The following is a 19,922-nucleotide window of genomic DNA, read 5'->3' on the forward strand; positions in this document are numbered from 1 at the left end:
ATCTCTTTCCTGTGTTGCTAAATGAGCCTGTCATCCGAACATTTCAACTGACATCCACACTGTGGTTTCCAGGTCCAGAATGTTTGTAGCAATTATCAATACTTAGAAAGCTGAATGAATAATACTATAATCAACCACAAACTGTGGAGCCCACCCTAAACTCAGAATTGAGTTCTGCATTCATTTCAGAACTCACATTCATAGCACAGGGTAACCACCTTAAACTGCTGCATTTACTCTTCAACTCAGTGATGTAGCTACAAAAGTGCTGCCAGGAAAAAGGCTGTACTCTAACTCTTGATAGTATCGTTGGAAGTAGGACTGCATGAGGATGAATTTCATCATTCTATGGGAATCTTATTACCCAATCTAGTAATTCTAATATACTTACTTAAGAATAGACTGCATGCTCTTCAAAGCAATGTTTTCATGTCATTTGAACAGCGTAACAGTTCATCGTTTGGCTTGCAGCCCCTAATGCTACTAAAAAGCAAATACATTTAGCAAGATGAAAGGGCAGAAAGGACCAAAGTCATCAACCCCCTATACCCGATGAAACAATATCCTGGGTCAGATCTCCACACATACACACCGAAGCGCTTCAGTTGGTTACCCCAAAACAAGTGTCTCAACCAATGACCATGCAAGCCAGATCAGGCAGAATGCCTAGTAGAAATCTTATCTGAACCTAACCCAGCCACACCTAGAATATTCACACATGTAAGGAAAGGAAATAATTTGCTTCCTTTAACACATCTTTGCTCAATACGTTATTTAATGCTTACATCTGTGGAAGTTATAAACAGGATTTTGATTGATGATAATTTATGTAATTCACTTCTACTAACTTTTGTCAGCATCCAAGTCCACTGAATACTGCACTGGAAATGAAGGACACTTTTTGTTATAATGTGCTCCTCCTCCAAATGATTGTTTTTCTTAAACATTTCACCTCATCCCCTCTGAGGGATATCTCAGAGTGACAGGAGAAGTCAGTTAAATCAGAAAAGGGAGCAAATGCACAGCTACTTTCAAGCCTGCTGCCTAAGTAGTTTTGGAAGGCTGGATCAACTAAACTTATTTATTGGCTACTAACACATTAGCCTTAAATGGCAGTCTAGTTTTGCTATCCTGCATAAAGAAGGGAAAGAAAAAGCTCTCTCTCAAGTGACAACTTTTTTTTTTTTTTTTTTGAGATGTTTCTGCATCCTATCAAGCAGAGACCCTCAAAAGACAACATAGGAAATCCAAATCACATCTGATCTACCTCCATAGTCAACTTTAGGAGATTTACATATTTCCTAAAAAAATACTATAGATATATGCAGCCCCTGCAATAAAGGACATGTGAAAAACAGAAAGGTTTTTACAATTTTCTTCAAAATAATTTCTTCTTTCAGGCAGATGATAGAATGCCGCACAAACTCTAGTCAGTCACCTGTCTTACAGGTAGAGAAGTCTGTTTTCCGAGATAAAAGGGCTTCTTGCTGGGGGGGGGGGGGTGGGGGGTGACAACATGACTACAAACAAAAACAACATATAACATTCTTAAAAAGGGCCATCTACCTCCACTGTATCCTTAATGTTCAATTTTCCCTAGGGCTTGTGAATTCCCTAGTCTACAATATACTTAAACCACCAACTGGACTAATGACCTATGGAGCAAAGTCCACCTTTAAGCAGGAGATAGGATGATTTAGTATATGGAACAAAGACCATACATTAATACTGTCCTCTGCTACGAGATGATCCACAGCCAAGGAACTTGTAGCCCTTTTTCTGTAGTGGTTTTCTCTATGCATTCACATTTATGCAGAGATTAAAAAAAAGGGCCAGAAAGCACATATTAACCAAAGGTATGACACAACTGAGTCATCTCAGCATCCAATCTACTTAGATTCACTATTTTTTAACTTAAAACAAATACTTAGCATACCCCTTTATCAAAAAGCATGCTGTCTCAAGAACTTTTAGGATTTAAACTTTTTTATATTACATTGCAAATGCTTTTTTAATACACCAAAATTTTTTTTTGTTCTTCTCTTCTACTGTTTTGGATCTTTCTTTTCCTTTCCATTTTTATTTCATAGAGCATAATGGCTCTTGTAACTGCAATTCCTTAATGTATGATTCCACAAAACACAGCAAGCTGACTGCTGCTGAAAGTCTGTGCAGGCCCACTGCATACTTCATGCCAGCTCCACTGCTTGCCAGACCTCTCTCTAAGCCACTTCAATGCAACAGAAAACCACCCAAAAATAGCAAAAAAGCAGAGATCAGCAGCTTACGGAACATCTGATGAACTTCAAGGCCAGCACAACCTGCAGTTGGGAGCACTGCAGAAAACAAGACCTTCCCCTCCCATGCTCCATTTTAGCAGCAGTGAAACACTAGATTAGCTCAGATGCTCATGAAAGCACAGCCTATGCTTCTAAAAAGTGAGGCCCCAGATTCTTCTGAATCACATTTCCCAAATTAAATATCAAAGTCAGAGCCTCCTTGCATTCTGTAAGGATAACAGTTGTATTACTTCTCAGTCTCAGCTCTTAAACTTGAGATGATCTTCAACTTTTTCCAATCTTTTTTCACACCTCGCAGCAAACCCTTTCATTTCTCCTCACGTAACAACTACAAAGCCCACTAATATCCTCTCCATATCCTAAAGCAAAACACATTGGCCTATGTCCTCATCTTTCCCATGTAGTAACTGAATTCTCCTCTTCCATTTTTCTAATCTGTACGTGGCATGATGCTAAAATCATCCTCTTTACAATTACTCTTACAGTTTTTTGCTTGCTTAAATAATCAGCTTGTTCTGGTTCAAATTTAAACTTATCCCCACACAGAATTTTGCACAAGTACATTCACCCTTCTCTTGTCTAAGCCTTACTCTTTTTAATTGTATTTAAGTCTCTGTCTCCCCTCATTACTACACAGGCCTTCTTCACCTATCTAGAAAGATCAGAATATAGCAGTATCACCTAAGGAGGGAAATTCTTTTCTTTAAGAGTCAGCTTCCATCATTTATACTTTCCAACTACATTCCTTGTGTGTTTACTGCACTGATACTGTAACCAACAAGCCTGCCTACTACTGAAGTAAATAAACTGCGCATATATGCCTTGTCTGCTTAAAGTATGTTCTGCCTAGAACACCCCAAGTATGTCCATAGGACAATACAAAGTGATAAATCAAATTTTTCACGTATTCCCGTCTTAAAAAAAAACAAAAAAACAAAACCCCCCAAAAAAACCACATCGAAACAAACAAACAAAAAAACCCAGAAATTATGTGTTCGTATCTTCATAAATAAATCAAGACTTTTACCTTACATGTAGTAAAACAATGTAACGTATGCTGTGCTAAGGACACTAACATTTCAGGTATACTCTTTCGAGAAAATTGATGATTCAATGGAAGTTAAAACTATTTTTTCCCAGCTGTGACAGAAAAAAAGGAAGAAAAGAAGGAAAAAAGAAGGAAAAGGGTAAGTAAATTATCTGCTCCCGTACTACAACATGTCAGTGAAAATCAGAATTTAAAAGCAACTTAGATCAACACATTAGTTCATCCATATAATCTCTGAACCAAAACTACACATTCATCTTCATTTCTTTAAGTGATTTAGACCTGAATAATTTCCGTACACGGTGTAAACGCTTCTTCTATTACATGCCAACCTGACTTTTTATCAACACAAGAACTAAGAGGCTTATACCTCATGAGCTATATCTAAGATTTATTTGAAGAACAAGAATTTTTGAAGAATCACTGTATATTATACAAAAATTATCTTTGAAACTTTACAGTGTACTCTAGTACAAAGACTAAGATGATAATGAACAACAGCATCAAAATCATTTGCATGCAAGAACACTGCTGGCAAGTGTAAATAAATAAATGCCCAACTAGAAGTTTGATGCTTTAGAAGCAATTTTAATTATAAACCAAGCCAAGTACCGACTCCTTAAAACATATAATAAAAAAGTCTCTTGCTATAACCCAGTGGGAGATTATTAAAAAAGGACTTCCAGAGGAAGTAAAGGCTGAACAGCTAAGAAGCTTCACCTACTTGTACCTCTTCTAGCCCCAAGCCATAAAATTACATTCAACCATACCTATACTGCACCTAATCACCAGGTCTCACTACAGCAAGGCTTATTTTTTTGTTTAAAGCACCTTTTCCAAGAAGGTATCTATTTTTGATCAGCAGAAAACGGTGAAATAGAGATACCACCATTCTTCTTTGTAAGCTGTTCCAACGCTGCTAAAAATATGCGCTTACTTCAAATCTTGAGAGTTCAGTTTACAGCCTCTGGGTTTTTATACCTGTGCGTGATCCATTAGCAAGCCTTTCAGTACTCTAATTCATCCCCATAAAAGTGTATATACACCAACCCAGCCATCTTGCACTCCTTTTTGATAAACCAAACATACTGAACTCCTTAAGTCCCTCGCTATTCGGGATTTCCTCCAGCCTTCAATTCTTTTTAGCAATCATCCCCTTAAATCCTTGCAGTTTTGCAAGATTCTTTAACACAGAGTTTGATTCCAGAACCACATGAAGTTCCAGCATCTCTCAGTACTCCCTGATACAGCTCCCCTATTTCCACACAATCATCATATCACTCTGCTTTGACACATCATCTCAGGACAGGCATCTAATGATTTCTCTACAGTCATGACTTTCAAATGCACTACGAGTCAAAAATACGACTATTATTCAGAACAGTTTCCTACTCCGTAGATCTGGCCTGCATACCTTTTGAGATGCCCTTTTTTTTTTTTTTTTTAGATCAATTGACCAAGTCAATTTTTTGTCCTCCTTATTTGCGAGGGCAATATTTACCAACTTTGATATCATCTGTAAATATTTATCAGCAATTGCATTTACTTCAGGTCACCAACAACAGTATCAAGTAGTGATCGAGTATTTTTTTTCATGATTAGCGCTAAGCTGCACATTATGCTAACCAGCCTGTGTATTCCCAAAATTCTGCTATTGAAAATACAGATATTTTTTTCAGTATGCGGTTGTAGTTACATGAAGCATTTTATAGTTATCTCCATCCCTGGAGATACTCAGAATTCAAATGGACAAGGTACTCAGCAGCCCAATCTAATGTTGAAGTCATTTCTGCTTTCAGCAAGGGTTTGGCTGGAGGTCCCTTCCATAATTCTTAATGTAAAACCTTAAATTAACACAAAATTAAAATTAATTCCAGTCAACTTTCTACTAATTTTGTTACGCTTCATAAAGCTATGATAATGACATGTCTCTGGCTTTTTTGCTTTACAGCTCTGATTCTACAAATGCTCAATTCCATATGTATCTTTATCCACAAGTTGTCTTGCTGAAGTCAACAGCAATGTTTAGTTTAGCATGGACATAACTGTTTGTCAATCTGCTCATGTTTTTCATTTTATTCAGTGCACATGGACAAACAAAAAGGTGATGTGTTCATATAAATATTCATTAAGCCATTCTGAAATTTTGAATATTGAAAATTTTACTCCCACAAATACTCAACTTTACAGCATACATGAAGATGATGCTTTGTAAAAGTTTATGATTAGCAGTACTAATGAGAGAGACAGAACAGCACAGAAGCACACGCAGTAGCTGCAGCAGAATCATGCAAACAAATGCAAAGAAACAAAGACTCCAATCATGTATAGACCTTCTTTAGCCCTATAAAAAATGATGTATTACAAAATTGCAAAGATTTGCACTAGCTCTTCAAGTAACTTGCTAAAGCCTCAGCACCCTTCAGTGACAAAACAGTACTGATAAAATCAGTGAAGAATGTAATGTTTATTTTCTATGCCATCCAGTGTGGAATAGCTGCAGAATAAATATGGTTCCTCCCCTCTGACTGCTTTATCTAGGTCACAAAACTCCTTAAAGGCAGAAAATCGCAGGAAACAAATGTCACTACACATCAACTTTTTATCATGAAAACAAGCAAGACAGTAGATAAAACCACCACCTTCCTAATATTTCAGTATGAAGTTCCATGAAAGACATCAGCTTATTAGTAAACACAAGACTGTTGTGGAAACTCCTTATAGGCTGCAAAAGAGATGGCCTCACACTACCACGTGACAAATTTGTAATTTTCTTTGAAACTTTATTTTTTCCCAGTGTTTTACATAATTTTATGTAAGTTAATAGGACTTGAGAGGTCTTGAAGGCACTGCTGTATTTACTGAAAAATACAGTAAATAAGATGCACAATCATCTTATTTTGAATAGCTTCGGCATGACTGTGAGAAAATCTTTTGCTTTGTGCATGAGAATTACACATGCTAAAAAAAAAAAAACAAAACAAAACAACCAAACCCAAACAAACACAAAACAACTGAAAAACAGACCAAAACCAACAGCAGCAGAATTATTCTCTAAAACACATCTACCTTCATGAAGGACTAATATTTACAAGACAATGTCATTTCCTAATTACAAACAAATTAATCATACACATTTATTTTGAAAAGCAAGGGTGAGAGATTAACTTATTTTCTTTATTAATTTAACTTACACTTATCTGATAAAAGTTGTCTCTTTCTACTCAAACATAATGCATTTCAAAACCAAAGATCAGTATTGTATTTTGATTTAATTGATGCAAAGCAAAGAATGATTTAATTTACCTATCTCTTACCTTATTATTATAGCTGAAGGTAAGAATCTTAAAACTTTCTTTCAACTACAGATTCTTGAAAGAGACAGTTTTAATACTGACTTTACACCTTTAAACCAAACCAACACTAATCTTTCTTCTGTCATAGAATGGGAACTTAAGAAGATAATAAAGAAACCATCAGTTTTTAAGATGATTTCCCAGTTTATATTATTTCATATAACTAAACAAAGAATGTACTTACTTCTATAGCTAACTACAGATGTAAAAACATTTGTAAGATCAGTAAAATTGTAGAATTGGGTAAGGAAGTTTCATACAAATATCAATCATACCAATAGAAAAAGCAAGGCAAGTGTAAATTAATCCAAATATAAAACTGTTTAAGCTTTACCTCAACTACCTGATTGGTGCATGACAATTTGCAACGCTGTTTCAGTTAACAAAAAACAATTCACTCATAAGGTGTGTGCAACTGAGAGGGAAATATGAAAAAAATGAGATGACAGAAACAACTGCAACACAAATTATGACTATAGAAACTTCACGCTCATCTATTTTCATTTCAAATAGTATGCGCTCTACCTTCTTCCTCCCACGTTCCTTTTCAATCAGATCTGCTTATGTGAGAACACTACTGCTATTGAGCTTGACATTCACAAATTCTACTTTAAAGTAGCCAAAAAACCACCTATAAACATAGCCCAGTTAACCTTATTAGTCATCATGGCATGGGACACAGCATCTGCTAAAGAAAGTAAATAAAAGTTTCTGGAGTCTGATTCATAAGTCAAAGCCAAGTCCGTTTCTTAGTTTTATGTTTAGAGATAATTTGTAAGTAATTCATAGTTTTAACAGAACTAGTATGGAACTCCAAAATACTCCTCTGAACACAAATCAATCACAAGGTCTCAAAAACATTTCAGCCAGCTGTCTTCCTTATGAGCAACTGTATCTATCAAAAGTGTTGTGAAGAAAGGGAAAAAGCTGGTGCCAATCTGGCCCAAGGTATTAATCTATACTTACAAATATATTCCTTGAAAAAAAGTGTTTTATTTGATTTCTTAAAAGTATCTAGCACTTATGTTCATAAAGAAAATCTTTAAAACATAAGCTGTAAGCAAAACCAAGCAAAGAACATTCTTCCTAAGCTAGCAAGTAACGCTACCTAAGGAGATCTTATGATCTGTTCACACCAACTGCTAAGCCAAACCTCAGTTCTTTCCAGTGAGAAATTTTCACTGAGCATGCGTGCAGCCACAGCTGTAACTCACACAGCAATCACAACTTTGCATGTCATTTAAGTAACTGCAATGATAGGAAAAAAAGTGCACTGATAGATTAGAGGTTCTCCACAATCTGTTGTGCTATTTCCTCCTCAGGTTAACGCTGAACACAATAAACTTTTCCAAAGAATTTACTTAGCAAATAGACATACTTGATCCTTGTTCAGGATCTACTGGCTTTGATTGGCAGAAAAGCTTCTACTACTTAAAATGTAGTAATAACCCCACTTTGTAGAGCCAAACCACAAGACCAAACTAAAAACATTGATTCAGCCCTCTGTATACTAGGAGGAAAAGCACGAGAACAGAAACAAATAAATTCTTAGTTTGCAGCCATATAGGCTTGACTTAGGATTAGTTAGTAGATGTTAAACTAAAAACGTACTCGATGTGGTTTACTGTAAGAGCTCCCATACTTAGTAAAGAAGTCTACAAAATGAATGACAGAATGGGAGAATTATTTACTATCTCTTATTATAGAAGAGCTAACTTAAGTTGACACCTAGTAATTTCATTTGATGCAAGTTCAAAAAACTCAGCAAAAAGAGGTATTTTTCCCAACATGGGCTCCAATTACATTGCGGAACTCACTGCCCAAGGATGTTCTGGATACAAGAGGTTTACAGGGATTCAAAAGAAAAAAAAAAACAAACAAACAATTTTTTAAATGAGAGAAAAACATGCAAACAGTAAATAGTTTTAACTCAAAAAGAAATCAACTCTTACTTTGGGATCCAAAAGAAAAAACAAGGAAAACGCAACCAGTTGCCTTTATCCATTTTTATGCTCCTCCCTAGCCATCTGCTACTGACTACTCCTGGAGGCAGGTAACAGACTAGATGCATCTTTGCTCTGACTTAGAAATGCTGTTCTTATGTTAATGGTATCTTGTTTCTGATTCACAAATCTACTTCCACAAAACCAAAACCAAAAGTAATTACTAAAATACAAAATATATGGTTCTATCAAAACAAACAAGACATTGTCTCGGAATAGTCAAGCCCGAGACGTCAGGATCTTCGTGAATGCAAGTGTTAATATACAAAGCACATCCAAGAAAGCCCAAAATAAAAAACAAAACAAAAAAACTTCTTCAGAGCTAAGTTGTAGTGAGAAGTCAGTCTGCTTTTTCCAGCTGTATCTGTTACATCTGTCTGGAATCCTGCCTCTCCAAAAGCTGTATACAAGAGCTCTGTCAACAACTGCTGCTGTGTCCAGCACAAAAGGTATTTTTCAAGCCAAGTACCTCAAAAGTCAAATATTAATTTTATTATTTACCTAGCAATATAGCCTAACAATGCTTTCACTTAAGTCTGAGGAAATTTGACAAGCATCAAATGAAACCAATTAAAAACCCATGAACTTTATGAATGGGAGAGTGATAGTCCAAGCATCTTAAAGGTAGTTGTAAAAGACTAACTGAACTGCTTTGATTTGCATGTATTTACCAGGAGACTCTCAAACCTCTTTCATCCCATGCCTCTCTGTGTTATGACATTGACAGGAGAGCTACTTGCTGGACACGAACAAAAAAAATTGCTATTTCCCCCCCCAGCCCCCATTTTATTCATCTAACAAGATGACAGCTAGTTTGTATATACACAAGTACGTATGTGAGTCTGTCAAGAATCAGAAAAACAAAAACACACTTCCCACTGCTATTACCTCCTGCTCGATAATTTAAACATTTGAATTGTGAGCAAGGCTTCTAGGGAAGCATTAAAAATAGCAACCAGAACAGTCATTTTAATGCACAGTAATTCTGTGTTTCACGGCATTTATATCTGTAAAAAGAAAGATGCCTTTATTACAGGTAAAAGTAGACTCTAACATTAATAATTTAATCTCCCCAGATGTTAAAAATGTGTGTTTTGCAGGAGACTACAAAGTTGTATTTCTGTTTTTCCCTTCGCAAAACAGGAAGTTGGGTAACATTATTAATGCAATTATATTTAAACACTGTGCTGAAATAAAAATAAAAAAAAGGCCAAGGACACTGGAACTACATACAATTATTAGTAACAATTAAATAAGACATTTCAAGTTTGTAGCACATTGTACTTGGGAGTCATGTGTAAGCCACTATTAATCAGACAAAACAGAGATGGGCCCTCCATTCTTGGTTTCCAAGATCACTTAAAAACAAACAGAAAGAACAGGCCACCCTGATTTTGTTAAACTTCACCTGCCATTAAAATTTCAAATGATTGTGTAGTCATAGGCAAAGCATATTACTGGCAACACAGTAGTATTAAACAACAACAAAAATACACCTAGTGATTACTTGAGCTGGAGGTTAGCAATCATCAATCTTGAACTCGCACCAAAACTACTTTCTTTCCAACCATGTTTCAACTGTTAATGTTTACATTATACTGAACTAAGTTTGATTCTTAAAATCCAGGAGATCATCTTCAGTGTGACCAGTTAAATCTACAATGAAACTCAAGACCACAGCTAAAAACAATATTAGTCATCAGTAATCAATACTGATGACTTGCTATAAGCAGATAACGTCTGCTTTGAATTTGCCTGAAGACTCCTATGTTTAAAGAAAAAAAAAAAAAAAAAAGCTTTGCAAATAATGAGACTATTATTTCCCTATACAACTCCAGTAAGACTTTCCTTTTATAAACATTTTTTAAAAAAGCAATAAAGCAGCATTTGATCTTAATCACCAATCTAACTATGACCCTGTAGGTTTTGCCTGCCCTTCGAGATAAAACTCACCCCTATGCCTGTTGACTGAAGAAATCTTAGTTCACCCAGTGTCCACACCGCTCCATTGTTTCGAGCCAGGACTGAAGGTACACCACCTTTCATTTACAAGACTTGATGGAAGATCACACCTACATTTTGTAACCAGGAGATAACTACTTCAACCAGCTTACAGATCTTGAAACTGAAGGCTACTAGTGTGCAGTCTAAGAAACGGTGTAATCACTGAACACAGTCAGTTTCAAGCAAATGCTAGTTTCTGTAACACCACCCACATACACTCGTGAAGAAATTTTAACTGCACAGAAGTTTTCATCATTGTTCAATAAAAAAGTGATACACAAAAAATCCTTCACAATTTTCTTTCCACTTAAAAAGTGACGCTGATAGAAAGAACTAAAATAGATTACGAGTCAATAATTACATGGACAGCATGAAGAAGTACTTTTTTTTCCCTTCCTGAAGTCTTAAGCATTTAACAGAATGCTACTGACTAAACTACTCAAACTAATTCTAGACTGTTTGCAATCGACATACGTAACGCACAATGACTTGCTTGCAATTAGTGTATTATACTAAACTCTGTTTACAAACAAAAAAATTACTTTATATATATTTCATAAATGCGTTAGATTAAAATACAGATTAGCCACATGCCAAATTATTGTTAATATTAAAAAGGAGAAAGCAAATATAGAAGTTACAGTTAAAGGTCAAACAAGTCCTCCAACCGTATCCATGATTATACAACTCTACGCATACTGGCACTGTTAAACCCTTTCAGAATGAGCATTTCCTAGAAAGCAGAAAGGTAAGACAATTTTGATTTTCACAGAGGAACCAGGTCAGGAAACTAAGATGTCAAAGCTGAAAATATACACCATCAATGTCCTAAGCATAGTCTAAAAACTTGTACGGCATTAAGACTGTGTCACTAATGGCATGTGTTTTATAAAGGTGAAACACTCGTACCCTTTTAGGTATTTCTTAGTCAAGACAGCTAAAATACACTAAACCAAAACACTTTCATTTTTCCTACATGCAACTCCTCAAAACATAGGTTACTTATTTACGGTTCAAGGTATCCTTAAGCATAGTAGGTAGGCCTCACATACTCCCCTAGAAAATTATTTTGCAGACAGTTAAAGTTTGGTAATGGTGAAGGAATGTGTTACCATTTAAAAACTCTTAATACGTTTGTTGTCACGTAAGGAAACCCATTTTAAAACACTAAGACTAGCAGAACTATTTCACGTGGATGATTCAGTTTACCCATAAAAATAAATGTTACAATTAGGCAAAGAGGCAGAAACTACCACAAAATCACACGTGGAAAACAATCCCCCTACATTCTGCAGAAGCACCGAGGGTGTTACAAGATTTACTCAGCACTGATCTTAAATTCAAAAATCCCAGATATGTGGATAACCACTTGACTGGTTTCCTTTGAAGCACGTAAACAATACTCAAGGATGTATCCAATTCTATTTGTTAATTACAATACCTCCAAGCACTGCTGCAGACGGATTTGTTCCCAAACTCACAACAGATACTGCTACGTGCAAGACACAGCACAGGAGAAGGGTGACCATTTGTCAACCGCCGGCCTCGGCGTTGCCGGGGTCTCATACTTCCCACCTGTACCACCGGCTGCCGGAGCGACCGGAGTGGGAGGTGGATGTGCCGGCGCGACACATCCGAGGGCAGCAGGCGGAGGGCGCCGGTGCCCGGGTGGTGCCGGGCGGCGGGCAGCCGGGGAAGGAGGCCTAGGGCACCGCTCGCGTGTGTTGCCAGGACGGGGTCGGCTCCCCGCCTGTCACACACCATGTGCCAGCCAAACGGCAACGGGGACGACCGGCGCGGACGAGCAGCGGTACCACCCCCGCCGCGGCAGCCAGTCCTCCCGCGGAGCACGGGGCAGCCCGGCGCGGCGAGGCGCCGGCGGGTGGGCCCGGGCCCGGGCCCGGGCCGGCCCGGCGGGCCCCGGTGTGACGGGGGAGGACGGCAGGCCCGGCCCCCCGCTGTACTCACACTCGGGGCAGCTGCAGCGGCGGTGCCCCCCGCCTCTGGAACACGCCGTCCACGAAGACGCCGTTTTTGCCGAGGCAGCGCAGGTAGAAGTCCCCTCCGCCGCCGCCGGTGGTAGCTGCCGGGTCCCCCTGAGGCGGAGGCGGCGGCCCGTCCGCGCCGGCCGGTGGCGGCGGCGGGGGAGCAGCGGTGAAGATCTCCAGGTGGCGCCGGGAGATGAAGCTGGAGTGGCCCATGCTCACGTCCACCGAGCCCTGCGACGAGTTGCGGCCGATGGTCACCGAGCGCTTCTTCATGAGGTACTCGAACTCCCGGCCCTCCAGCCGCGCCACGGCCGCTGCCGCCGCCGCCGCCGCCATCTTAGCGAGCGAGGGAGCGGGCCGCCCTCCGCTGCGCCCCTCCGCCCGCACCGGCCCCGCAGCCGCAGCCGCCGCCAGACACAGGCAGGGAAGGGGACGCCGCTCAACCGAACCTGACGCAGTCCGCCGCTGCCTGATGGACGGCGGCGCCGGGCCAATGCGCGGCCCGCACGCCCATGGGGCTATGGCGGCGCGGCCAATGGCGAGCGGCGCCGAGGCCAGCGCCGCGCAGCACGTTCGAGTGTCGGGGCCCGAGAACACGGGGAAGGCCCGGAAAACACGGAGCAGACCCGCGCGGGGAGCGGAGCGGCCGTTCTCCCCCGAGGCGGAGGCAGCGGCGCCGGCAGAGGGGCTGCGCCGAGCCCCGGCCCCTGCCGCGGCGCTGGCGGCCCGAGGGAGCGGCGGGGCAGCCCCTCCCCGGCCGGCCGGGAGGGGAGGCAGGGCAGGGCGGCGCGGAGCGTGCTCGCTCAGGCCGGCGGGGCTGGCCTGCCTGCCATCTTCCTCCCCGTCGCCCCTTCCCTCGCCGGAGCTGGGGCGGCGGCGGGGCCCCGGGGCTCTAGCACCTGCAAGAGGCCGGGCCGCCGCCGCCCGCTCCTCGCGGCCCCGCCGGGCCGGGGGGCAGGTCCCGCGCTGGGCCCCTGAGCGAGGCCGCCGGCACCGCCCGCAGCCCACCTACGTGTTTTTCACCCGGCAGATAGTGCACCACGCGTGCCCTCCGCTAGCAATGCTTTCGGAAACAGCACTAAGGGGGGGGGGGGGAATAGTCAAGAATAAAATAAGTACCCAAATATTGCTAGAGGGGTGGGCTGCCAGCTGGAGAGTAGTTTGTAACTCCTCAAATTTAGCCCGAAAAGACCACGGGGGAGGAGGGGGAAGGTTTGATATACGCATTGTACACATCTGAGGGCCTTTAAAGGGGTAGGTTAAAACTACAGGCAACGCCCAGTCTTGGAGTTTTGTAACATCCATGTAAAACAAGTGCAGTGCTTTAAATTTAAAAGTTTCAGGTAAGTCAGTCCGTGTATTTGTGCTCACACCTCCCTCGGCTTAGTCCTAGTTTTCTCATAGGAACTAGGGCACAAAAATGTAAGCAAGCAATCTGACCAGACAAAACAGAGCTGGAGAGCCCACTGTTGTAGGAGCCTGTCGCTCCTCCCCGAGGGTGACAGTACACAGAAGAGAAAATGTCACAGGTAATAGCATGGGAAAAACAGATCAAGCACCCACATCCATGGTTTTGACTTTAAAATATTACAGGCTACCACAAAGATGACATTAATTGTACTTGGTTTGTCAAAGGTAGCATCTGCAATGGGAATGTTTTACCAGACCAAAATCTAGAAATATTTACGTGCTCATCTCTTAACAGTTACAAGGACCAGGCACTCTGTCACAATTGAGAAGTAAACAATTAAGAAACACTTTTGTCTATAAACTGTGAAAAGAGTGCTAAAACATATTTATGTCTATACACAAATATAAACACTGCAAATACTTCATTGCAGCAGCCCAGCTAGCCTTACTGTATTTTCAAGCACTTTTTGCTTAGAAGGGGGGTTTTGTTGTTTATTTGGGCTTTTTTACAGTACTGAAGTTCACTTTTATTAATTCAGAAGACATTTAAATACTTTCTTCAGTGGTACATACATGTTCTGCAGGAATTGAAAATAATCTTTAAAGACATTTTTATGCTCTGGACAAAATAAATCAACTTGCTAACAAACATCTAGTAGTAAATTTGAAATTCAAAATTCTGTTTTTGCACATTTGAGTCAACAGATCTTTAAGTATAGAAATATTTTCTGTATGCTTAGGAATAGAACACAGTGCCTGCTACCTGCAAAGTTACAGCAAACCTTATTTTTACCTTTTGGATTGTATCAGCACTTGTTATAAGCAGCTACAACACAATTCCATGCTGGTTAAATCCACTTACATGATCACATATGCACATCTAGATGCAGTAAAATATAGCAACAGTTTAGAGCTTTGGTTTCTTTTACAGAAAACTTCAGTTAAATCTTGCCCACACTTTGGTATTTAGAATCAGACTTTCTTCTATACCAACATATGTTTGGCATAGAAAATGTGGAGCATCAGAGAGCCAGTTATGACTCCCTGATTCTCAGCTTTTTTTTATCCTTTGGCTCTGCTGCAACTATTGAAATGTTGTGCCTGCTTTGCTAACAATCGGTTAGAGATCCTGAGGGGTATGCCGGCTGAAAATTACCAATGGATTTCCAGCTCCTAACACACCCACACACCCGCAGAGGGAGAGAAAACAGGCTGATTGGGAGAGCAGCCAGGTGAATTCCCATCAGGCCAGCAGCACTTTCCACCACTCTTAGGATTGCTCAGTTTGCAAAAGTTAAAGGCATTATGTGAATCACAACTTTGTTAATTTGTATTCATTTATCAATAACATCCAGTATGAAGTTCACAAAGCTTATATTCCTTCCTGTTCTTTTCATAATGGAACAGCACAGAGAACACAGCTATTGACATAGGATGCTGAACAGAGTTTTGTAATATACACTGAAATTACTTTTCAAACGTCCAGTCATCAGTATGCTACTCTATAAAAAGTGACTGAACACCAGCAGAAAGTCTGTTTACTTTTGTATTACCAACACTGTAGAGCAAACAACAAATTCCATTGTCAGAAGCTATATTCATTTTAAGAGGACAGCTGAGATCTTTCTGCCCATGTTTTTCTAAATTGGTGCAGATTTAGTCGCTTTCTTTGTGAGCATACAAAATTGCACAGTTACAGGTCATTCCAACCTGCCCACTTGCAGTTCTGTTCTCTGTTCTATAAAGCAGGAAACAGCAGCTAAGTTGTAGTGGAACAACTCATGCTTACACATAATTCTCCAGTGCTGTTCTGGGTGTCTGGGTTCCCCAGAAAACCACTCCTTGAACATAACCTGGTCCTGATGTTGGAGCTGCATAGCAGATACATACTATTCCACACATTTTTTTCCCTGCCAGTTGAGTGCAAGCAAAAGACATTCTTTTTCTCTGCCTGCTTTGCGTCCACCTTAACTCTTCAGGACAGAACTAGGGCTGCAAGTTGCTGACCAAAATTTAATCCAAGGCACCAACTTGCTGCAATTGCCACTGACACTAAACAAGGTCTCAAAGTACTCATTGCACTGCTCCGCTTCTGGCTCTTCAAGCCAAGTAGCCCAATGTTACCCAGTCCACATCGAATTATGCAACAGCTCTTGATTGCATCACAGAAATTAAGAATCAGCAGACCTTATCTGCATCACCTAACCTTAAAACAATCTGACCTAAGTTTAACAGAAATTTATAAGTCCTATGTAAGGTCTAATCCATTAATACTATTTTATTTGACCAAACTTCCCTTAAATGACTACATATTTTTAGATGCATTCTTTCTCTTGAAGCTCATGCTATAGCAACACCATGGTGTTCATTTACGGTCTGCTTGTGCTTGGGGCTAATAAACTGTCACATAATCGAGTTTCTTTTCTTTGGTTTTTGTATTAGATATACATGCTCTGTACTGAGGGCTATGAAGTGGTGAAGCAGCCTTCTTAGGATGCATATTTTCACACATCCAAAAGCATGGAATACTGCTAGAGGAACGTGATAAATAATCAAGTAGATTAAGTGACCCTAATTGCTTGCTTTGACACAACCAGCATTAAACAGCTTTTAAAAGCCATTAGGAGCTATCCATAATCTTTTTATTACACGAAGCATCACAAGCTTCCAGCGAGATTTGATTTTTGTTAAACAAAACCCTACAAAGGTAATCTGCAAAACCGCTTCTCAGTAGCATTCATATGCGATTTAAGATAAGCACTTCAAATACCAAAACCTGCACAACTGAATTAAGATTTCGCACATTGATATCCCCGTACCTGACAAGCACACATTTTTTTGTATTTACTAGGTGAGAAGCGCCTTGTAAGCAGTAACAACTTCCTCTGACACACAGCCTCAAAACCGCTGCCATATACAATCACATTTTTAAGTAATCCCAATAACCATACGGAAGCTTTTTACATGCTTAAATTTAATGATGTGTGTAGAAGTTAGTAGGACTCGTGCTGCGATTTAGTCATTTTCTCACAAACGCATTTTGGTCAAGGGGAAGGTGTTATAAAAGCATCATGTAATTACTGCAAAATATTAAAAATAGCGAATGATCGGGATGGCGTGAAGCTCCCTAGCTACATACCCAGCCAGTTCCTGAAGTTACTTTAAAATTAATAGGAGAAAATAAAGAGCTATACCTCAAAAGTAATTTTTACAGGCTTTTTTTCCTTTACGGATGTCTTTCAGATCTCTTTAAGTAATAAAGACTGGAAAGCGTAATACTCTTTAAAAACGCCCAAGGCATGCAGACGAACACGCTCTTTTTTGGAGCAGGGATGGGGAGGAGAGCGAAAACAGCTCTTTAAACCTCGACCAGACACTTGTTAGCCGACTGCTGCCCTCGCGGAGAAGGGAAATCAGTGCTGTGCAAGTCAAAGCTACGAGCCGCTCGCTGGGTCCGCGAGCTTTACCGGTGCAAACGCTGCCGGGCGGAGCGGGGCGGGTGACGGCCGCCGCGCCTGACAGGAAACCCGCGCTCCCCTCAGCCCGCCGCCGCCGCCGCGCGCTTCCCGCCCTTCTACCCAGCGTGCCCCGCGCCCCCAACGGCTCATGGCGGCGGGACCGCGGCGCGGAGTCCGGGGGTGCGCCGCCGGCCACGCCGCCCGGGGATGCGGGCGGAGCAGAGCTTCGCTTGCCGGTGACGCGTGTTTGTAAACACTGCCAGGCCGTGGGCGGTGCCGGGAGCGCGGCCCCAGTGTCTCCGCTGAGGAAACGCGGATCCGGGCAAAGCTGAGGAAGGCGGTTAGCGGGGTGCTCTCCCAGGATTATTTCACAGTTACTGCACGCTCCCTGCGTTCCTGTTGACGGCTGAGGTTAAAGCACGTTTTCTTGGGTTGTAAAAGCAGTTTTGTGAGGCGACACCTTCATCCTCAAGCGGTTCTGGGAGGCGAGTAGTCGACCCGCCCCAAACCAGAAGGGAGTAGCTCGGTTAGTAACCAAAACGATAAAGCCTCCAGCCCTAAGGCCTCGGTTCGTGTCAAACAACGGCAGACGACAAAAAGTCAAATGCACGCCTTAAATTGAAAGCATCCCATTCACCCTCAGAGGATAATTAATAATAAAGCAGCTCTAACTCCTGACACCACAGAAGGATTTTTAAAAGCCGCAGCAGCATTACTCCCCGTTAACTGGAAACGCGAAACCCCCAGTAGTTTGCAATCCAGCCTTGTGTGACATATGCTCTTCGCCAAATAAATAGCTAATTAATCTTCACGTTTCTATCTTATGGTTAAAATTCTAACACCTCAGAGAAAATTGGACCTGATGATTCAAAAACATTTTTAAAGTTTTGTTACCCACTTCTAAACAACAGAGTTCTACCACTATGAAGTCTTGAAGCATAATCAGAGAAACTGAACCTTAGCAGCTGCAACACTAACTATATTTAATATTGATCATTAGTTACTGCTATTAGTTATGACCCATTTAAGCACAATTCTACTGTAAGATTTTTCTTCAAGTTAATTTGCCATTTTTTGCCATTGTAAGTTCATCCTAGTTCTTTGCTTGATCAACAGATGTGTAACAACTCTGTTTTAAGTAAACACTTAGAAGTACGTGTTAAAACATACCTGAGACCAAATTGACAGCTTTTGCGTTTTTGCTGACAGAATAGGTCAGTCCTGCAGCATCACTGTGGAAAGCATCTTCGGGGCTTTTTAATTCTTTGAGAGCTCAGATTGTACTGAATATTTTCTACGCATACACAGCTGTACATATTTGAATAAGATGATGTAACCTTCCACAAAAACTTATCAAAGGCTGCCACTTCTCTTTTAGACGAACAGCCCCACTAGAACACATCGAGTCTATTCACCACAGTACAAGAATTGTTACTCTTCCTTAATTTGGGGCTGAACTCTTTTTCAGTCTCCTTCTAGCACTCCCATATCACATACCTTTATGATACGGTATCATAAATGAACTAAACCTCGGGGAAAAAAAAAAGCAGCACATTAAGCTGCCCAGGTCCAGCTTATCTGGAAGAGATGTTTCAGGCATCTGGAGGAGGTAACTGCAGTGGTACCACTATACATGGCAGATTAAAGTTCTACAAAAACAGTATTAGAAGTGGTAGTTTGGTTGGCAGAAAAAAAGCAGGCAAGTGAGAGCAGAGAGTATAAGATAGGGTAGGCAAATGAGTAAATGACAAATTATTTACATTAATGAAAAGCAGACAGGAATTATAGAAATGTGAATAAGCTAAATGAAACAGATAACCAAAGGCAAATTAAAACCTATACCAAGTGTAAACTAATAAGCATCAATAAGAAAAAACTTACTTTAAAATATTCTTTTCATGACAGAGCATTCTAATCTAGATTTGTCATTTCAGGAGGACAGAAATGAAGCTTTTATCAAAATCAGTTTGGTTTTGGTTTGGGGTTTTGTTTATTTGTTTGTTTTTAAAATCAATGCCATTCTCTCAGCCAACAGAAAGGCAAAAAGAAAGAGACACCTATTTTTCTTTATGTCTGTCTTCTCTGAAATACTTCTTACTCTGTCCAAAAGGATAGCTACAGAACTAAGAGAAGTTCAGAGAAGAGTTACTGAGATGATAAGGTATGAAAACACTATTATGCAAAGGTTAAGAAATTGCAACTTTTTTTCAGTAGAGACAAATGTTACCAAAATAATATAACAAGGCAAAAGCACAGTGAGAACAACCTCATGTTCCATAAACAGATACTGTAAGACTCCTATAAGATAGAAAAAAGGCTGAATTCAAAGCACACCAAGAAGATCCTATCAGGAAT

The 19,922-nt window shown here is 40.6% G+C and overlaps 1 protein-coding gene across 6 annotated transcripts in view; it reads right to left on the reverse strand.

Annotated features, from left to right (window-relative positions):
• The window catches only part of FOXK2 (forkhead box K2), a 76,340-nt gene that overhangs the window by 35,554 nt on the left and 20,864 nt on the right, over positions 1 to 19,922 (reverse strand). The window contains exon 1 of one of the 6 annotated variants that reach the window (XM_030013618.1): positions 12,680 to 13,099. The exons of 4 other annotated variants lie outside the window; for them this stretch is intronic. In XM_030013618.1, the coding sequence (XP_029869478.1) occupies positions 12,680 to 13,035 (356 nt within the window). In that variant the 5' untranslated portion in view covers positions 13,036 to 13,099. Of the gene's footprint in view, positions 1 to 12,152; positions 12,515 to 12,679; positions 13,100 to 19,922 lie in introns of those variants that run through there. One more of the 6 variants, XM_030013619.2, reaches the window with a different exon arrangement.

The sequence above is a fragment of the Aquila chrysaetos genome, chromosome 5, assembly GCF_900496995.4.
Source record: "Aquila chrysaetos chrysaetos chromosome 5, bAquChr1.4, whole genome shotgun sequence".
Taxonomy (NCBI): Eukaryota; Metazoa; Chordata; class Aves; order Accipitriformes; family Accipitridae; genus Aquila; species Aquila chrysaetos.